Raw genomic sequence first — 20,103 nt, forward strand, 5'->3', positions numbered from 1 at the left:
TCTTTGACTGCACAGAGGAAGCAGGTTTTCTGTCTAGATGGTTCCTGATGGAGCACACACACACACACACACACAGTGTTTGAGAGCTCACTGACTGAACTGTTACACACATGGAAGACCTTGACTGGGATGTTTGGTCACTTTCTTCAGTCGTCTTGTACTGAGCATGCCCGGTGCACGCTGACCTGGAGTCAGAGTCAGAGGCACGAGGATGAAACAGCAACAGTAAAACCAGTGCCTCGTACCAGTACCGGTACCTCCCAGTGCTCCTCACCCTGAAAACACACCACGTTACATAAAATATCACCACACCCGACTGAAGGCTGCTGAGTCAGGGTGACTGAACCGTCCAGACTGACTGCTCTTTCACCTGGTGGCGAGGAGAGGAGGGCGGTGACGGCAGGACGACGGTCTCCCCACAGTCCACTGACTCTGAAAGACCGAAGGAATTCACACTGATTTAAGAACCAGTTTAAAGCTGGACTGTGAACTTTTCATGAAACAAACAGAGGGAAGTCGTGTTTGAGGACAAGGACAAGAGCTGTGTGACCTACGTGTGACGGTCTGTCCTGTCTGAGCACGACTCCCACTGAAACAGCCCGATGAGCTCGATGACCAGCAGAGAAACGTTATCTGACTGAAGCTCAGGAGCCAACACGCTTTTCATAGAAGCCTGTTTATTCTGGTTTATTCTGGCTGATGGGAGGCGACAGGTGTGAAGTGACTCTTCTACGTCCAGATTAGATGAACTCAGCAGCACTGAGGCTGTCCAGCACCAGCAGGCCAGAGAGCCTGTCTGACTGTGCTCCCCCACGTGTGGAGAGGCCTGGATACATGTGATGAATACACATGTATTCCCCCCCGACTCCATCAGGTCCTTGTCGGTGTCACATGAGGATGGACCACAGCTGCAGATGATGGTCACGGGTTCAGCTTGGTTTGGGTTTCCACATCACATCCCTTTAAAGACTCCTTTGAAGAGCCGTCACAGTTCCAAAGTGTCAGCACAGTCCCCTCTTTGTTCCGCAGGCTCCCGCTGCCGTCCGCACCTCCAGGGAGACGACTTCATGTTACGTCATTACCATGTGTTACCGTGGAATCATGTCACGGGTCTGCAGCTCATCAGTGTCTCTGCCCTGATGCCCCCCCACAGCTCATCACTGTCTCTGCCCTGATGCCCCCCCACGGGTCAATGAGACCAACGAGACAGAAGGAACATCAGAGCATCTCTTTTATTTCCTCTGGACCACCACAGACACACCTGACAGACAGACAGTCAGAGAGACAGACAGACAGACAGACAGACAGACAGACAGACAGACAGTCAGACAGACAGACAGACAGACAGACAGACGTCAGTGATAGTTTACTGTCATGTTTTGTGGCCTTTTCACCGGCAGCATTATCAGATGACTGCATTATATTTTCTTTATTGTTCTATGCTGTAAATCTTTCTATTGTTTTTCTCTCCTCACTGTTTGGTCCCTGAACGTGACTCGGACGGGGGGGGGGGTCAGCTTCTTGTCTGATGCTCCAGTCTAGATGTTAGCTCTGTGAGGACGGTGCTGCTTCTCCTCCTCCTGCCAGCAAACAGCCACACCGGTGACCAGGTGGTGAATGTATGTGGTGTGTGTGTGTTCATGTAGTAGCGGCTTCACAGCCTGTAAAAAAGTCTCAGGCACTCATGGTAACTTGGTCGTTTATTCATATTGGGCACGAATAATTCAAGAGATACAATGCAGGAATAACTGTGGTCAGTATCTGCAGACGTAGTACAGCTAAAGAAGCTCTGGGCAGCTGGTACCTGTGAGTGACACCGTGTGCATAGACTACAGTTATCAATAAGTATGAATGTGAAGCTCCGCTGTGACTCCGACACAGTCCGTCCAGTCAGACCGGTTTCTTACAGTGTGAGAGGAGAGTCAGCTCGGCTAGCTAAAGGTGTGGTAGGCCCTTCGCTGTCGCACCTTTACCCTGCTTCCCTGCTGCGTTACACACCAGGGAACGGCTCCATACTCATATCTAGTGCAAACAGTGAGACTCGATCAGGGATTAGATGGAGAGCTTTTTATGCCAGACCACACAGTCTCTCGCTGAGCTCCCACAGCTTCTTGGCTGCAGCGTCGTCTTTAGCTTTATCGTAGACTTCTCTCACAGTGCAGTTGGAGAAGTAACGTCCGCTGAGCGGCTCGATGCCCTCCTGGACAGCACAGTGCAGGCTGGTCTGGGCCCCCTGGACCGTGTTTTTGAAGAAAAAAGCAGTCAGCGGCTTCAGGAGCAGTTGCAGAACTGAGCTGGTGTTCCTTGCCAGCTCAGAGTTGATAGCTCCTGCAGAAACAGAAGGTAAGGTGGCTTCAGGTGCTTCATCTTCAGCTGCTGGAAACACATTTCACGAATGTCCTGACAAATAGATCACATCTTTCCCAACAACTCCCGCCCCCTGAAGGGATCCCCAAAGTCACCAGGATGCATCCTCTGGGGACCATGAATGTCTCATACTGAATGCTTGCTGAGATATCTCAGTGTGGACTGACCAGCCTACACTGGTGCCCCCCAGGCCTCGGATTGTGTCAAATGTATGTAAACTCCTTCAAACTCCCCCGCGGGCCCCATTTCATGGAGCCAGTGTACTATAGCTTCCTGAATCAGACCTGCGGACCCCGTGGACACTGACCTGGGTGGAGGCTGAAGCAGGTGACCTTGGTTCCCTGCAGTCTCTTGGCCAGCTCATGGGTGAAGAGGACGTTGCACAGCTTGCTGTCGGAGTAAACCTGGAGAACCTCCATGAATGAGGTCCCCAGCCCCAGAGCCTTGTGTGTGTTCAGGCAATCGAAATCAATTTTCCCAAAGTTGTGTGCCACCGACGACACGTTGACCACCCTGCTGGGCTCACACTGCTTCAGACGGTCGAGCAGCAGGCTGGTTAGCAGGAAGTGACCGATGTGGTTGACCCCAAACATCATCCCCAGTCCGTCCTCCGTTCGACCCTGCAGGTAAATACCTTCGGCGAAAACACAGAGAAACCTTAATCCTGTTTCCAGACACCAAAACAAGCAGATCTCAGATCGGTGGAATGATCCTGACGCTCAGAAAAGCCCCCTTCTCTATCTATTGAAGCACATGTGGAAGACTAAGAGCCTGATGGTGATTAAACACGTCAGTCATGAAGCCTTCAGGTAATCAGGACTCCAGCTGCTGCCTGCAGGGATCATTTCACTGCACTGTCCAGATGCTCCTAGTTTAAGAAACAGGAAACTCTTCACCTGAATTAAAAGTGTTAAAGTACACGTTTCATTATGCGTCTGATTCTATTTAACATCTGTCAGTCTGAGACGGAGGAGGACAGAAGGAACCTGCGTTGTTGACGAGGACGTCCAGTCTGGCTTCAGACTTCAGGAAGGTCTCGGCAAAGCTGCGAACGGACTTCAGACTCCCCAGGTCCAACGGCATGAACACCACCTGGTTACTGCCGCTCTCCTGTTCGAGATGTCGAGCAAAGTGATTTGTGAGGGGGGGGGGGGGGGGGGGGGGGGGGGGGTGATGGAGACATCAGCCATGAGTCTCACACCGTCCTACTAATTATGAGCTTGTGCGTGACGAGGGGTAGCATTAGCACAGACACACTCACGTTGGGGGGGTCGTGGCAGTGACTCAGTCCTGATACTCACCCTCCTGACCTCGTGGAGAGCAGCCTCCCCTCTCTGCTTACTGCGACATGCCAGAATCACTCTGGCTCCTCTTCTAGCCAAGTCTATGGCCGTCACCTTCCCGATGCCCGTGTTGCTGCCTGGAGCCAAAAGGTAAGACAGAGGGTTAGGGTTAGGGACACGCACAGGGTGACGCCCCCCGCTGCTCTGGGGAGGACGACGATCCTTTAGCACACTAGTGTCAGACCACTATCCTACCTGTGCTCTCAGTCGGAGAGGCCAGGCCTCCACCGGGCTGCACAGTCCTCTAAACATTCCAGTTATTTCTGTCTACATGAAGACAGACAGGAACACTTCTGAATCACCACACGGTCACTTAAACATGGAGTAGGACCCCCCGACAAAAGTAAGGACACTGGACACTATCAGAGTTTGACACAGCTGGGCTCAGGGAGTGTTCTGTGAGCACATTGTTGCTTCAGTGAAGCATCATGGGAGGTTTTCTGCTCCGTCCTGTGGTCACGTTATAAAACAGGACTTTGTTCCAGCCGTCCCTCCTCCTGCTGCTCTGTAGAGCCCCCACTCCCTGTTTTCTCCCTCTTGTGTTCGTGCAGGGGAGCAGCGCTGGCTCTGTCTTTAGCTGGGGGGGGCTGCTGTGTGAGCTGCTTCTTAATTCACTCAGATGAATGTGAAGCGGTGCTCCACAGAGCAGTAAAGGACTCTCTGATTACACTCACTCATGTAGAAGTACAGGAAGTGCTGCAGCAGCAGCAGCAGCAGCAGCAGCAGCAGCAGCAGCAGCAGCAGCAGCAGCAGCAGCAGCAGCAGCAGCAGCAGCAGCAGCGTTTGCTCTCCGGTCTGCTGCTGGATGCTTTGCTGTCGCCTCTCTGAGCACCTGTCTGCACCTGTCTGCACTGGAGGCTGGGAGAAAGTCATCTGATGACGTTACTCAGCAGCTTTTTACTCTACAGTGTTTTTGACTTCCTGTACTTCTACATGAGTGAGTGTAATCAGAGAGTCCTTTACTGCTCTGTGGAGCACCGCTTCACATTCATCTGAGTGAATTAAGAAGCAGCTCACACAGCAGCCCCCCCCAGCTAAGCCGGGGCGCCGCCTGCTTCCTGCCTGTGTTTCTGTCATTACTGGGACATTTTCCTGTTTAAAAACAGTGTTGGGTCCAAATGAGGCAAGTGTGTGTGTTCAGTGTTCAGTGTGTGTGTTCAGTGTTCAGTGTGTGTGTTCAGTGTGTGTGTGTGTTCAGTGTTCAGTGTGTGTGTGTGTGTGTGTGTGTGTGTGTGTGTTCAGTGTTCAGTGTTCAGTGTGTGTGTTCAGTGTGTGTGTGTGTGTGTGTGTGTGTGTGTGTTCAGTGTGTGTAGTTGGGACAGGACGGACCAGCCTGTCACTGTTCCAGCAGCAGAGGAGAATCACAGTGGAGCTGCAGCCTTTCTCCTAAACTCACTGCTCAACTTTTCACTTTCTCTGCAGCTCTCTCTGTTTCTGTCTCTCTCTGTTTCTGTCTCTCTCTCTCTCTGTCTCTCTCCACACACACCTTCAGTGTGTCAGTGACAGCACTGTAGGGTGTGTGTGTGTGTATTTTATCACAAATGCACTCGAGTAAACGGTCTCCTGCTAAACAACTACTTTCAGTGTACCAGAGTAAATCTCACACACACACACACACACACACAGTCCTGTACTCACCGGTCACTATCACAGTTTTCCCATGCAGCTTTGCTGTGCTCGTGCACCGCTGTCCCTTCACCACGATGTGACGGTAAACATAAGCGGCCCCCACCACCACAGCGAGCACCAGCAGGACGGTCGACATGCTTCAGGCCTGGCTGCTCACACACACTGGCTGCTCACACACACTGGCTGCTCACACACACTGGCTGCTCACACACTGGCTGCTCACACACACTGGCTGCTCACACACACTGGCTGCTCACACACACTGGCCGCTCAGAGCAGTCACAGCCAACACTGCTCACACACACTCCGACAAACACACCCATTTCCTGGCTGGGCGTGTGTGTGTGTGTGATCTGTGCTATCAGGTTACAGCAGACTGGGAGGCCTGCACTGTAAAAAGGTGACTGTCAACAGTAACTTCCTCTAATTTCATTTACAGCGTTATTACATATTACAGTTTAAAGGACTTTAAACCAAGTCAGTTAACTGTTTTACTGATAATCTACCAGCAATATCTTCCTCTAAAAGCTAACAGCAGCATAGCACTGTGAACCATCATTTATTTTCAGCCTCAGAAATCACATTCACTAATGAATATTCGTCCTTCACACGTCTGTTTTAAATTGTACAACTGTTAAGAGTCCGTTTAAACGGGGCTGAAAGAGAAAATCCAGAGCAGTAACACAAAGAACATGATCACACTAGATGGGACCTACCACGGTCACCATCTTAATGTGAATGTGTTCACATTTGCTCGTTATCACTAAACTAAAGTCCAGCTGAGGCTGATGAGCTCATTAGTCCTCATAAACCAAAGTATTAAACTAGTGACACTTCGGACCTGATGACAGGTCCAGATAAAGTCAGAGGACCAACACGCTGCTGAAGAGCCTCACACACTAAATCAAATGTTCCATGTGAGTAGTTAAAGTAGTAGTAGGCTCTCTGATGGGAGGCACCACGAGGGATTCAAGCTGGTTCTTCGTCTTCACGACCTTCTTGTCAGATCTCCAGCTGATCTGTGACTTCGATGAGTACTTGGAGTCTTCGGGGTTAATTCTCAGAATAAACCTGCAAGAAGAACTACATTATTTCTCCCACCTGTTTCCCCACCTGTGATCACCTGTGGTGTTTCATTAAAGCTCCACCCAGTCCAATAAGTTTTATGTTGGGTTATCAAGTGCTGCAACTTTCTTTTGGACAAAATGTAAATTCTCATAGATGCTCACTGGGTGGGAATATCTTCCCTCAACATGATTCTCAGACCAAACTGAGACAAACTAAAACTGATGGCGACCTGGAAGGTATGAAATCAATCTAAGAACACAAACACAAATAGAAATTATGAACATATATATATATATATGTATATATATATATAAGTAATATATATATTACTTCAACGTAGAAACTCCAACATGGACACTTAGATTATATTTTGAGGGAAAAGTCCCTCTGTCGTGACAGTTATGCTGCCTTTGAATGGATTTAGAGTAGTGACTATTTACCCAGAATCCTTTGCTGTTTGCAGCATCCTACTGAACACATTAGAGTAAAATCCTGATTAAAATCATTTACTGTGTCAGTCACACTGTGGGACAGCTGCTCCACCAGGCCGAACTAATCAGTAATATTAATGTTACCTGTGTGGGTCATAGCGCCCACACAGTGCTCCTGGTCCTGGTCTGAACTGTTCTGGTCTCACCAGATGGAGCGTCTGGTCTGAGTGAGTGAAGGCAACAACCAGATGGGCTGTCAGTCAGATATCAGTAAAATATGGTTCATATCCACCCATTTAATAATCAGATATTAAAACCTGAGCACACAAAGTGTTTAACATCCCCTTAGACTTCTAAGAGACCCCTTAGACTGAACTCAGGTCAGTATTTACATCTTCATCACTAGTTCTGGAGGTGGAGGATACAAACTGGAGGTGGAGGATACAAGCTGGAGGTGAAGGATACAAGCTGGAGGTGGAGGATACAAACTGGAGGTGAAGGATACAAACTGGAGGTGAAGGATACAAGCTGGAGGTGGAGGATACAAACTGGAGGTGGAGGATACAAACTGGAGGTGGAGGATACAAACTGGAGGTGGAGGATACAAACTGGAGATGGAGGATACAAACTGGAGGTGAAGGATAAAAACTGGAGGTGGAGGATACAAACTGGAGGTGGAGGATAAAAACTGGAGGTGGAGGATACAAGCTGGAGGTGAAGGATACAAACTGGAGGATGAGGATACAAGCTGGAGGTGGAGGATACAAGCTGGAGGTGAAGGATACAAGCTGGAGGTGGAGGATACAAGCTGGAGGTGGAGGATACAAACTGGAGGTGAAGGATACAAACTGGAGGTGAAGGATACAAGCTGGAGGTGGAGGATACAAACTGGAGGTGGAGGATACAAACTGGAGGTGGAGGATACAAACTGGAGGTGGAGGATACAAACTGGAGATGGAGGATACAAACTGGAGGTGAAGGATAAAAACTGGAGGTGGAGGATACAAACTGGAGGTGGAGGATAAAAACTGGAGGTGGAGGATACAAGCTGGAGGTGAAGGATACAAACTGGAGGATGAGGATACAAGCTGGAGGTGGAGGATACAAGCTGGAGGTGAAGGATACAAGCTGGAGGTGGAGGATACAAGCTGGAGGTGGAGGATACAAACTGGAGGTGAAGGATACAAACTGGAGGTGGAGGATACAAACTGGAGGTGGAGGATACAAGCTGGAGGTGAAGGATACAAACTGGAGGATGAGGATACAAGCTGGAGGTGGAGGATACAAGCTGGAGGTGAAGGATACAAGCTGGAGGTGGAGGATACAAACTGGAGGTGGAGGATAAAAACTGGAGGTGGAGGATAAAAACTGGAGGTGAAGGATACAAACTGGAGGTGGAGGATAAAAACTGGAGGTGAAGGATAAAAACTGGAGGTGGAGGATACAAACTGGAGGTGAAGGATACAAGCTGGAGGTGAAGGATACAAGCTGGAGGTGGAGGATACAAACTGGAGGTGAAGGATACAAACTGGAGGTGGAGGATACAAACTGGAGGTGGAGGATACAAACTGGAGGTGAAGGATACAAGCTGGAGGTGAAGGGTAAAAACTGGAGGTGGAGGATACAAACTGGAGGTGAAGGATACAAACTGGAGATGGAGGATACAAACTGGAGGTGAAGGGTAAAAACTGGAGGTGGAGGATACAAACTGGAGGTGAAGGATACAAACTGGAGATGGAGGATACAAACTGGAGGTGAAGGATACAAACTGGAGGGGGAGGATACAAACTGGAGGTGGAGGATACACACTGGAGGTGAAGGATACAAACTGGAGGTGGAGGATACAAACTGGAGGTGAAGGATACAAACTGGAGGTGAAGGATACAAGCTGGAGGTGGAGGATACAAACTGGAGGTGGAGGATACAAACTGGAGGTGGAGGATACAAACTGGAGGTGGAGGATACAAACTGGAGATGGAGGATACAAACTGGAGGTGAAGGATAAAAACTGGAGGTGGAGGATACAAACTGGAGGTGGAGGATAAAAACTGGAGGTGGAGGATACAAGCTGGAGGTGAAGGATACAAACTGGAGGATGAGGATACAAGCTGGAGGTGGAGGATACAAGCTGGAGGTGAAGGATACAAGCTGGAGGTGGAGGATACAAGCTGGAGGTGGAGGATACAAACTGGAGGTGAAGGATACAAACTGGAGGTGGAGGATACAAACTGGAGGTGGAGGATACAAGCTGGAGGTGAAGGATACAAACTGGAGGATGAGGATACAAGCTGGAGGTGGAGGATACAAGCTGGAGGTGAAGGATACAAGCTGGAGGTGGAGGATACAAACTGGAGGTGGAGGATAAAAACTGGAGGTGGAGGATAAAAACTGGAGGTGAAGGATACAAACTGGAGGTGGAGGATAAAAACTGGAGGTGAAGGATAAAAACTGGAGGTGGAGGATACAAACTGGAGGTGAAGGATACAAGCTGGAGGTGAAGGATACAAGCTGGAGGTGGAGGATACAAACTGGAGGTGAAGGATACAAACTGGAGGTGGAGGATACAAACTGGAGGTGGAGGATACAAACTGGAGGTGAAGGATACAAGCTGGAGGTGAAGGGTAAAAACTGGAGGTGGAGGATACAAACTGGAGGTGAAGGATACAAACTGGAGATGGAGGATACAAACTGGAGGTGAAGGATACAAACTGGAGGGGGAGGATACAAACTGGAGGTGGAGGATACACACTGGAGGTGAAGGATACAAGCTGGAGGTGAAGGGTAAAAACTGGAGGTGGAGGATACAAACTGGAGGTGAAGGGTAAAAACTGGAGGTGGAGGATACAAACTGGAGGTGAAGGATACAAACTGGAGATGGAGGATACAAACTGGAGGTGGAGGATACAAGCTGGAGGTGGAGGATACAAACTGGAGGTGAAGGATACAAACTGGAGGTGGAGGATACAAACTGGAGGTGGAGGATACAAACTGGAGGTGGAGGATACAAACTGGAGGTGAAGGATACAAGCTGGAGGTGAAGGGTAAAAACTGGAGGTGGAGGATACAAACTGGAGGTGAAGGATACAAACTGGAGATGGAGGATACAAACTGGAGGTGAAGGATACAAACTGGAGATGGAGGATACAAACTGGAGGTGAAGGATACAAACTGGAGATGGAGGATACAAACTGGAGGTGAAGGATACAAACTGGAGATGGAGGATACAAACTGGAGGTGGAGGATACAAGCTGGAGGTGAAGGATACAAGCTGGAGGTGGAGGATACAAGCTGGAGGTGGAGGATACAAGCTGGAGGTGGAGGATACAAGCTGGAGGTGGAGGATACAAGCTGGAGGTGGAGGATACAAACTGGAGGTGGAGGATACAAACTGGAGGATGAGGATACAAACTGGAGGTGGAGGATACAAACTGGAGATGACGGTTGCTCCTCATGTGACCAGCAGATGGAGCCAGAGACCCAGACGCCTCACTGCACCGTCACCTGCCCCCTGGTGGTGGAGCAGGTGCCCAACATGACCGGACTGAGACCTGAACACCCCCAGATCAGTGTGCTGCAGACTCAAAGGCCTGTTACACCACACGTCACTCATCCAGGTCACATGACGTCGACCCGTCATGTGGCTCCTGAGCTCGCTGCTTCACCCCCGCTAAGGGGAGAACCTCAGTCTACACCCAGAGACCTCCAGCATCTCCACCCTGATCCACATCAGGACTCTCACTTACTAAAAAACACTGAATCAACTCCTCACTTCCACCCGTCGCACCTCCTCTTCCCTGTTGAAGGAGGAGGAGGAGGAGGAGGAGGGGTCATTAACAATGTAGTCTGATGATTCCTCTGAGCCGCCTTCAATAACACACCAGCAGCCTCGTTTCCCCGTAAACGTCTTCCTCCGGATCACCGGACCTCTTAGAGCCACACCGGTTTGACCACGAGCCTTCCGGGGGCTCGTACGCCGTTGCTGGTGCTGCGAGCTGAAGTTCAGCACAGAAAACAACACAGGGCGCACACATGCGTTGGGATTGTTCTTAGAAAATCTTTCTGTATTTACAGGTTTGAACAGACAAGCAGTACAGACAAAGAGTGCTTATATACAGAGCAGCACAGGATGTTAAAATGAGTGCTAAAACTAGACGGTATTTACAGATGGACTACAGCGGCAAGTACAGACTAAGAACAAGTTTTATCACAAAACTTCTGGTACTCTACACAGTATCACAAATTCCATGAACTGTACAGTTAAAAACCAAAAAATGGCAAATCTACATGAAATCCAATGTTTCTCCAATTGAGAGGCACTGAATTATATATATTTACATTCTATGTACATGTCATAGTGTATAAGCATGTATGTTTTCATACATAGATAGCTACCTGTGGTGCAAAAGCAGCAACGAAATTAGAATGTATGAATTCAATACTACAAAATAAAAGCTTTGTGCTAAATGGGCTGACTGACAACATAATGTTACACCATACATGACCAATATACTGGCAAAAGAAAAGGTGAGCGGGGCTAAATAACGGTCGCTCAGAGTCCTCGTGGGCTGAAGTGAACACAAGGTTACTGTCAGTCGATCCAAAACAACAGATTGTCAATAATACTTCAAGTTCATGCAAAGATAGAAACCATTCAAACCAAAAAGAAACGTTTCCCTGTCGGCCGGCCAGCCGTGCAGCTTTCCCTTCATCCTCACTCAGAAGGTGCAAAACAAAAGAGGGGGGGGCTTCCTGTGCGGGTTATTGAACAGAGTTGGCGTGCAGTGCGGGCACTTGGTGGGGGGGGGCAGTGTCAGTGTCTGCCTCGTCCTGGCTGGAGGGGCTGCTCACCGTGGCAGTGCTGGGGGGAGGAGGAGGAGGAGGTGGGGGTGGCGGTGTGGGGGTGGCGGGGGCCGCACTGCTGCTGCTGGTGGTGGTGGTGGTGGTGGCGGCAGGCGTGGCGGTCTGCTCCTCTTTGGGCTGCTTACTGGCGAACTCGGTGATGCTGAAGACGAACTGGAGGCAGCCCAGTTTGATGTAGCTGCCGTGGTGCAGCAGGGCCGTGCCCTCCCAGCCCGCCCCGCTGCCCCCAATCAGGCTGGAGCTGCTCGCCTTGCAGCCGCACGACGGCTCGCCGCCGACGCCCTGAGGCTGGCTGCTCATCACGCCGCCGTCCGGCAACAGACCCACCACGGAGCCGGGACCCTCGTCATCCTCGCGCTTCTTACTGCGACCTGCATGCAGAGCACAGGGACACGTGTGGAGACGGGCGCCGTGGCTACGGTCTGACCAGCAGTAAAGACAAACGGCTGGTGTGAGGTGGAGGAAGAGGTGGAGGCGGAGAGGTGTACTCACGAATGATGCCCTGGACTTTGGCCACCAGGCCGCTGGGGGGCGTCGGCGAGGCTTTTTCTGAGAAGTCACAGGAGTACAGGACGTTGTCCACCGTGGTGCCGTGCTCGCTGTAGTTGAGCAGCTCATAATGCTTGGTGTTCTACAGGGGGGGCGCACGCACACACACACAAACACACACACACAGGTTACAGCTGAGGCTACAGCCAGCAGCAACAGGCCGTCCGAGCTTTGACCCAGAGAGCTGTGAGTGCAGCAGTGGAAGCCTCGTACCTCGTCGTAGAAAATGCAGGCGTGTTTCCCAGATATGTAGTTACAATGACCGTAGTTTGTAAGGCACACGTCCATGTCAGCACCTGCACAAGACACACAGTGAGAGGGAGGCGACGACCGCGTCAGAGAGTTCATCACAGGCCGTGTCTGCTACACTGAAACACACCAAACTCTCTGTGGTCTTATTCTGAAACACTGTTTTTCCGGTCCGACCAGGAGCTGAGATCTAAGAGAGCCTGGCCCAAATAAAACCATCTTCTACTGGCTGAGACTAAAATGAGAAACTGGAGAAAGGATGAGAATAAGCTCCGCTGGTCTGTCCCACCTGATCCGATGTACAGCGTCCTGTAGCACATGCTGACCGCTCCTCCTTTTCCTGTCAGGGGGTAGAAGACGGCCCGGGCCTGCACCTTCTTCTGACCTGAGAGACACAGACCGCTCTTCAACTTCACATACACACACTCCTTCACTGGCTGCGGTGTCACAGCTGTTAGTGTCTTACTGTCAGGGCGGGGGGACGGGGTTTTGGGGGCAGCACCGGCGGCCGGGGGTGGAGGAGTGCTGGGAGCTTTGGGAGGGAAGAGCTGCTGGATCCTCTGCCAGGCCAGAAGCTTTATCATGTCCGCATCCAGTTTGTCCAGCTCGATCCCTGCCAACACACACACTGCTGTCAGTTTCTCCATCACCGACTCCATGTTTCTACGTCACCACGCTGGCTCTCTGCTGTCACTCACCTCCGTCCTTCATGCAGCTGGACAGGCCGGCCATGGGGGGCAGCAGTGAGTCCATCAGTCCAGGAGCAGTCTTCACGTCTGCAGAGGGGAAACAGGGCCAGCGTTACAGGACACCCACCCATCTGAGGGACACTCACACACCCATCTGAGGGACACTCACACACCCATCTGAGGGACACTCACCCACCCATCTGAGGGACACTCACACACCCATCTGAGGGACACTCACACACCCAGTCACTCCAAACTCTGTATTCTAATATCTAACATAAAAGCTATTATTAGCTGCAGCCTATTGAGCTCCATTCATTTTCTCTTCCTCTGGTTTGGTATCTGCTGGGCTGTTGCTGCTGGTGACCACCAGATGGCACTGTTAGGGTCAGCTGTACAGTGTGTGTGTGTGTGTGTGTGTGTGTGTGTGTGTGTGTGTGTGTGTGTGTGTGTGTGTGTGTGTGTGAGCACTTTAACAACAGTCTGGCATCATATTGAGCTTCCTCTCACTTCACTTCAGACACAAACACACACACACACAGGCTGACAGACTGTAGCTGTGCCCCCCCCGCTCTGAGAGCAGCCAGTGGAGCTGTGGCTGGTGACAGGTGGAGCACAGCTCTACTGCTTCCTGCAGCTGATTTCATTCCTCTGTCGTCAGACTTTATGTAGCTCTGTGTTAGTGAGCCAGCCGCTGAACAAGCTGACCGACCAGAGGAGAGCTGCAGCACACTAACATGAATATGTGCACACTAACTGAATCAGTCTGTGATGGGAGTCTCCACAGACCTTTAAACGTCCCCGGGGGGCAGTTTGTACCTTGAGCTTGTGACGGCGGCCCCAGCCTGTGCGGGCCGTGCTCCTGGCTGCCTGGGGGCGGCGTGTCTGAGCAGGCACTGCTGGTGATGGGGTAGGAGGGTTTCTGGTCGCTGCTCACGCCCTCCTCCTGGCTCCTGTGGTTCTGCTGCCCGCTGGGGGGCCATATCGTCGGGGCGGTGGGGCAGTTGATCTGAGCGCATGCCTCGCTGGTGCTCTCAGGCTCCTTTTTAACCATTTCTGTTCCTATGTGGTTCACCAGCCCGGGGGCCGGAGCTGGGTCTGGGGGGGGGGCCGTGCCGGGCTTCAGTCTGTGCTCTAGCTCAGCCTGCCTGCAGGGGTCCGAGGCACTGTGACAGTCTACCGGTCCGTTGGCTTTGGGGGGCCGACACTCCTCTGCCAAAGGCCCGTTGGGTTTCCTACAGTTCTGACATGGCGTCGTGCTGCACTTACAAACGGCCAGCTCTGCTGGGGGGGCTCGTGAAAAAGAGGCCCCCTGGGGGTTGTCGGGGGCACTGCAGGGTTTGGAGCAGGGCTCGGGGGAAGAAGTCCTTCCTTCAGTTTTCATGTCCTCTGAGGGGGCGTGTGGTTTAGCACTGGCGTTCTGCTCAGGGCCCCACTCCGCTGGGGGTGTCGCCGGTGACGGCGTGGATGCTGTGGTCAGGGCCCTCTGCTTGACGGACAGGTGTCGCATGATGCTGCACTGGAGGGCGATGACGTCCTGAAGCCACTGTTCAACACAGCAAAGCACCTTTTACAACAACAGACACAACCAGCACTTCTTCTGAGCCCCCCCCCAGCACACCCACAGTCTGTCCATCACTGCTAGACTTTAGATTAACTCAAACTAGTATCGGCTAAAGCTAGAATCATTTTGGGGGCCATTAGTACGACCCTGAGTCAGTCACACTAGTTAAAAATCACTACTACCACATCTCATCATCCTCAGCGTAAAGAGACACATGTCAGATGGGGGGGGGACGTGTCCGTCCTGCCTACCTCCTGCTGCTCCGCGTCTGTGGTGAGGTGCTTCGAGGGCTGATGGTCGGGAACTCCGCTACAGACCAGCTCCAGCTGACGCACCCCCGCAGGAAGCAGCATGGAGGGGGGGTTCTGGTACTGAGACTTGATGGCATCTGGCACCTGAGTCCAAACAGTGACAGTCATGTAAAACATCCACGTCTCTGTTCCTGCATGTATCACCGTCTGTCTGAACAGTCAGAGCTACTCAGATAACCCCCACCCACACATCACAACCTGCCCCCCCCCACTGAGGCAGCCAGTCTACCTTGATGGTCTTCCTGTTGTGCTGGTGGGTGGAGCGCCGGTTGGGCGCGCTCTGCCGATGGACTCGACGCAGGAAGTCCAACTTGACGGCGTGCTGGGACATCCTGTCCTGGAACTGGTCGAAGAGCTGACAGCGGCTGGACAGGCTCAGGCTCCTCTGGTTCAGCTGGAACCACAAACACAAGAGGGGTCAGAACACGTGACCACAAGAGCAGTACGCTTAGCTGTGAGCACAGGCCGGCCTCTTACCACCAGGTGCTCCACGTGGTTTGGACACATCCATTTCCCCGCAGGGAGAGCAGTGAGCGGAGGGTCCAGACAGTCCATGTGGAACAGGAGGGGACAGTAGTCACACTGGATCAGTGGGGCCAACCTGCAGCTCCTGTGAGAGGGCAGAGCGGGACACGTCTGAAACACCGTGGCTGAGTGAGGACACGTCTGTGTGTGCGGTGGCGGGGCAGCACTGACCTGTTGCAGGAGAAGCAGACTTTGACTGGCAGGGGCACCAGACCGTTGGAATCCAGCTCATGCTGAGGCCTCCTGAACGGCTTTCCCAGCAGCTCCTCTTTTCTCCTGCGCTTACTGCTGCCTGGAGCCAGAAGAACACAGGAGCACTGATCACACAGCCCACGTACATCCAGACATGCTCACGCTGCCGTGAGTACAACCATCAGAGACGCTCCAGTCACCACAGGACATGTTCTGGAACTACGGCAGCACATCAAGTACTTATATCTACTTCTAGTCCGGATTGTGGAGCGTCCACCTTTCAGACAAAGGGCTCTGAACAGAGACCCTCAGGACGTCCCGGCAGCTCTCTGATGGTGGGAGTCATTAGATATTTGGGACTTAAATATTCCTTCAGTTAACCTGAATATTCACTAACTGAAACACCGCCCCGTTTCCCTGTAGAGGGTTGGGGGCCACCATGGCGGACAGACTGACCTGGCAGTGCGGTGGTGCAGGTCAGCTCGCTGGGCAGCTGGAACTGCGTGGGGTTTCTCTCCATCGCGGCTGCTATTAGCAGCTGAAAGGGTCTCTTGAGGAGGCGTGGTGTCGGAGCAGACAGCACGGCGCCCTCCAGCTCTGCACTTTGAATTTCGTCCTCGGGCTCCGCCGCCGCCTCCTCCTCCCCGTCGTTCTGCTCCTCCGAGGGGGTTGGGGTGGACGAAGTGTTGGAGGTGGGCGTCCCAGGCCGGCTGCTCGGCCTGCTGCTGGACCTGCGGTCCAAGAGGCGCACCTGGGCCACGCGTAGACCGGGTCCCGCCGCCCCGGCCCCCGGAGGCAGGCCGTCGAGCCGCAGCGGGCCCGCGTTGAGCTCCAGCTCCACGGCCGGGGACGCGGAGCGCTTAGACGAGGACCTCTCCGGTAGGCCGTTGGTCTGCTCGGACTTCTGCTCTCGCTTCTGACCGCAGCACAGAAAACCAGCCTCAGCTCACTCACACTGTCCTCCACATTTCAACAGGGGTATGGGTGGGACGGGGGGAGACACCTGCACTCACCTTTTTTCGAACATTGCAGCGATGACACATCCATTCCCCTGGGGGGAGCATTTCTTCACTTAGAGGTGGGTTGCTGCAGGAAGAAGATAAATAATCATCAGTAATTTCAAAGTAGAAACTCTAATTTAAGGGAATGTTGACCACGTGTTAACGACGAACACCGTACGGCTACACAGGCGATCAAACACAGTATTCAGTTCAAAAACACGTTTAAAATGACAGTCAGACAGCTCAGAGCCCGTGTGTGTTGGCAGACCGAGCAAACCAAACCTGCTCTGCCTACATCTAGTGGACCGATGGCTGCATTACACCAAAGAGCAGAGTACTCTGCTTTTCCACTGTTTTCATTTGTACCGCAGTAGTCCGAACCTCATTAATCCATTTCCTCATGCGAGGATCAAAGAGTAGCATAGTTACATGGACAGAACAACAAGAACTGTAATTTTTCTAGCTAGATGACAGCAGCAGATTCCACCAGAGTTATGGATTAAAACAGCAGAAGACTGGAGGTAATCCCACCACCATCCCTGACGGCCAGCACACACCTGAGGCCTGAGGCCCCCATCCTGCAGCTGCAGCTCAGAGGTTACCCTGTGCACCTCCACCATCACACACACAGCATCACACACACACACACACACACAGCATCACACACACACACCATCACACACACACAGCATCACACAGATGTCGGTGTGCTCTGCAGGCTGTAGGGGGGTGAGCCTCTTCAAACTGTGATGAACAGGCCCCTCACAGGCCAGACCATGTAGGGATGAAACCTTTTGTTTGGTCGTTTCCAGGCGACAGTCTGACACCAACTCTCCCAAAGTTACCACACTGGTGCGAAGGGCCGTTTAACGGGGAGCCGAGCAAAGCTGCGCCGGACAAAGCCCACCGAGGGCCGGGCTCGGTAACATGTCCGCCCCGCTGCTCCGTCTCCGCACACCGCCAAACGCCCGGTCCGTGTGGTTCACGGAGCCCCGCTTCCCTCACAGCTGAATTTGAAAAGGCTGGTAAGATGGCGGTGAGCAGAGAGGAGAGCAGTCAGGTCGCCATATTGTAAACAGAGGCAGACTCGACTCCATTTTTAGCAGCAGCGGCTCCGCTGGCTGCAGCCGCGACAGGAGGGGAGGACCGACTGCAGGCAGGCTGCACGTCCACGTCTCTGCTCGGCCCTGTGCGTGCGATTCATGACAATAACTGATGAAATAAAGGTCTGTACGCTGTGCAGCACCACGGCCAGCCACGACTGTGGACAGGCCTCATATCTGACAGCACATTCCCCCAGATCAGCAAACATAACGGGAGGCTACTGTAAGTTATCCGGCACCGACATAGATCACACCGGCAGTTGTCGTCTTTGCTCGCAAAACTCCATTCTAAAAACCACAAGTTTAATGTTCACCTGCTTCCAGCTGCTCCAAAAACACGCAGAAAGGGGACTTTAGGGCACAATTTGATTTATCGACGTGTGCTGTTGAATTCGGCACATCAACTGTGCGCACTAACGTTACACAACGGCTGCTACAAGCTCTTTACTTCCATTAGGTGCACTCGCCTAACACCACCGGGGGCAGAATGTAACCCACATATTCAGATGAAATGTCAACACGCACCAACAGCAGCTTGCTCCCCCGGAGGAGCAGCCCTCCTAAAAGTTAGCATTCGGCATCAAAGTTGAGCATGCAGCTGGCGGGGACGGTGCCTGCAGCCCCCGGTCTGTTTTGAACCTGGCATGCAGCGGTGCGTGCATGACCGACCCCCGCGCCCCCTTTGTCCAAGCGGCCGTAACTCACCAGCACTGGAGGTGGAAGGCTGCGGGACAGTGGTCACAGCAGAGCAGGTCTCCCCCCTCCCGGCAGCTGTCGCAGGTGTCGTGGTTGGTGGCCCTGCCGCTCCTCCGGACGTCTCTCACCAACTTCCGACTCCTCTTCTCTACCTCCTCGGACTTCGGCGGCGCCAGCAGCGTTTGGATTTGCTGTGGAAGTATGTGAGCTGGTTAGTGTGAGACCACGGCTGTCCTGCCCGCTGGCTTCCCCACACAGGGGGGGGGACACATGCAGCCCCGTGCCCGCCGTGTCTTTGCGTGCTAAGCTTGTGGAGAGCGGCAACGATCACCGTGGCCTCCATTACCAACACCACCTCTCCAGCGAGCCAGCACACAAACCCGGCGGCAGGCTGCTGCAACGGCGGCCAGCAGCAGGGAAAAGACACGAAATCACAAGCAAAGGGGGGATATCTCTCCTAATTACGGCCTTGGAGCAGAGCAGCCTCACCTCCATTAAGCCCCCAGAGGTATCCAAATCGTACACAATCGTCGGGGTCTCCATTTTGTCCCACATTCATCCAGGAGCAGACGGTGCTAAAGGGCTCTGCGACACAACCGCCCGGCAGGCACACCCGATGAGAACAAACCCCGAAATAAATCTCTGTCTCCAAATGTTTTTGATGGCTAGCCAAGCGGTGCTAGCCGCCGCTAGCTGGCTAAACGAGCTAACGACGAAAGCAAGACGTCAACCAGTCAAGGTTGTGGGGCTAGCGGGCTGCTAGCTGCCGGACTGGGCCCGAAAAACAGCCCGAAAGTCACCGATAACCGGGAAAGTGAAGCACTGGCTTCCTAGCGGCCGCTCTGGTGTGCTGGAGCCCAGCCTACGAGCACTATTTCACGGCGAAAGGCTGCTGCCGTTAGCTACAAAGCCCGCCTGCGGCCTAGCTGGCCAGCCATGAATCTGGTTTCTGCTCCTGCAAAAAGGAGCGCTGAGAAGCTGCAAACCCCTCCGCTCCCATTGTCAACACAACATGTAGCCGAGGAACCGAGGGGGGGTCCGGCCTGGCGCCGCCCGATGCTCGCTCTCCGACGGCGTCCGGCACCGAAAATCCCCAAATCAGGTCTGTGGAGATGCAAATGCGGTTGATGTTATTGTTGTGGAAAAAGCCTGTGCATCCACAGTGGCTGCTAGCAACATCCTCTACCCGTTGGCGCAACCGCGAACCGGCGGGCGCGCATGCGCGGTGGAGCGGATGTAGATGACTGGGAGGAGAGGAGCGGACGGACGGACGGACGGACGGACACTTACCAGCAGTGCAGCCGGACAGTGAAGTCTGCTAACCAGCGGTGGTGGTGACCCTGGGGACCAGTGATCACTACGGATCACTAACGATCACCACTGATCACTACTGATCACTACCGATCACTACCGATCACTACCGATCACTACTGATCACCAGTGATCTGCCTCCACAGCTGATGCAGCAGTCTGCTCCATTCAGCACTACTAGCTGCACCTCAGCCACAGTGTCTACACCTGCACAG

General features: G+C 52.8%; 2 protein-coding genes across 3 annotated transcripts; both read right to left on the reverse strand.

Annotated features, from left to right (window-relative positions):
- Positions 1-1,682: 1,682 nt before the first annotated feature.
- LOC139200333 (dehydrogenase/reductase SDR family member 13-like) lies at positions 1,683-5,639 on the reverse strand. Its single transcript, XM_070829602.1, has 5 exons — positions 5,349-5,639; positions 3,669-3,787; positions 3,354-3,477; positions 2,675-3,001; positions 1,683-2,328 (listed from the first exon to the last, which is right to left on the reverse strand). Exons 1-5 carry the CDS (start codon positions 5,473-5,475, stop codon positions 2,069-2,071), a joined length of 957 nt encoding a protein of 318 aa, XP_070685703.1. The 5' UTR covers positions 5,476-5,639; the 3' UTR covers positions 1,683-2,068.
- Positions 5,640-10,883: 5,244 nt separating this feature from the next.
- On the reverse strand, positions 10,884-19,766 carry phf12b (PHD finger protein 12b). Of its 2 annotated transcripts, XM_070829514.1 has the most exons (15): positions 19,067-19,766; positions 18,587-18,768; positions 16,791-16,863; positions 16,234-16,693; positions 15,757-15,877; positions 15,538-15,670; positions 15,290-15,454; positions 15,001-15,144; positions 14,005-14,731; positions 13,195-13,272; positions 12,963-13,109; positions 12,786-12,881; positions 12,461-12,543; positions 12,191-12,329; positions 10,884-12,069 (listed from the first exon to the last, which is right to left on the reverse strand). In XM_070829514.1, exons 1-15 carry the CDS (start codon positions 19,130-19,132, stop codon positions 11,597-11,599), a joined length of 3,087 nt encoding a protein of 1,028 aa, XP_070685615.1. In that variant the 5' UTR covers positions 19,133-19,766; the 3' UTR covers positions 10,884-11,596. The 2 variants fall into 2 exon arrangements, with proteins under 2 accessions (XP_070685615.1, XP_070685616.1); XM_070829515.1 differs by lacking the exons at positions 18,587-18,768; positions 19,067-19,766 and adding an exon at positions 17,476-17,611.
- Positions 19,767-20,103: the final 337 nt, after the last annotated feature.

This window comes from Pempheris klunzingeri, chromosome 4, assembly GCF_042242105.1.
Source record: "Pempheris klunzingeri isolate RE-2024b chromosome 4, fPemKlu1.hap1, whole genome shotgun sequence".
NCBI classification, from domain to species: Eukaryota; Metazoa; Chordata; class Actinopteri; order Acropomatiformes; family Pempheridae; genus Pempheris; species Pempheris klunzingeri.

What these genes read in the sequence shown, in the direction of transcription:
- LOC139200333 (XM_070829602.1), bottom strand. Translation starts at nt 5,475, where the DNA reads ATGTCGACCGTCCTGCTGGTGCTCGCTGTGGTGGTGGGGGCCGCTTAT. An exon ending in GAAAACTGTGATAGTGACCG is followed by an intron (nt 3,788 to 5,348) that starts GTGAGTACAGGA and finishes TTTTGGCTCCAG; the next exon opens with GCAGCAACACGGGCATCGGG. An exon ending in CTCTCCACGAGGTCAGGAGG is followed by an intron (nt 3,478 to 3,668) that starts GTGAGTATCAGG and finishes CATCTCGAACAG; the next exon opens with GAGAGCGGCAGTAACCAGGT.
- phf12b (XM_070829514.1), bottom strand. Translation starts at nt 19,132, where the DNA reads ATGTGGGACAAAATGGAGACCCCGACGATTGTGTACGATTTGGATACC. An exon ending in CTGCACCACCGCACTGCCAG is followed by an intron (nt 15,878 to 16,233) that starts GTCAGTCTGTCC and finishes TTCTGGCTCCAG; the next exon opens with GCAGCAGTAAGCGCAGGAGA. An exon ending in GACGCTGTACATCGGATCAG is followed by an intron (nt 12,544 to 12,785) that starts GTGGGACAGACC and finishes TGTCTTGTGCAG; the next exon opens with GTGCTGACATGGACGTGTGC.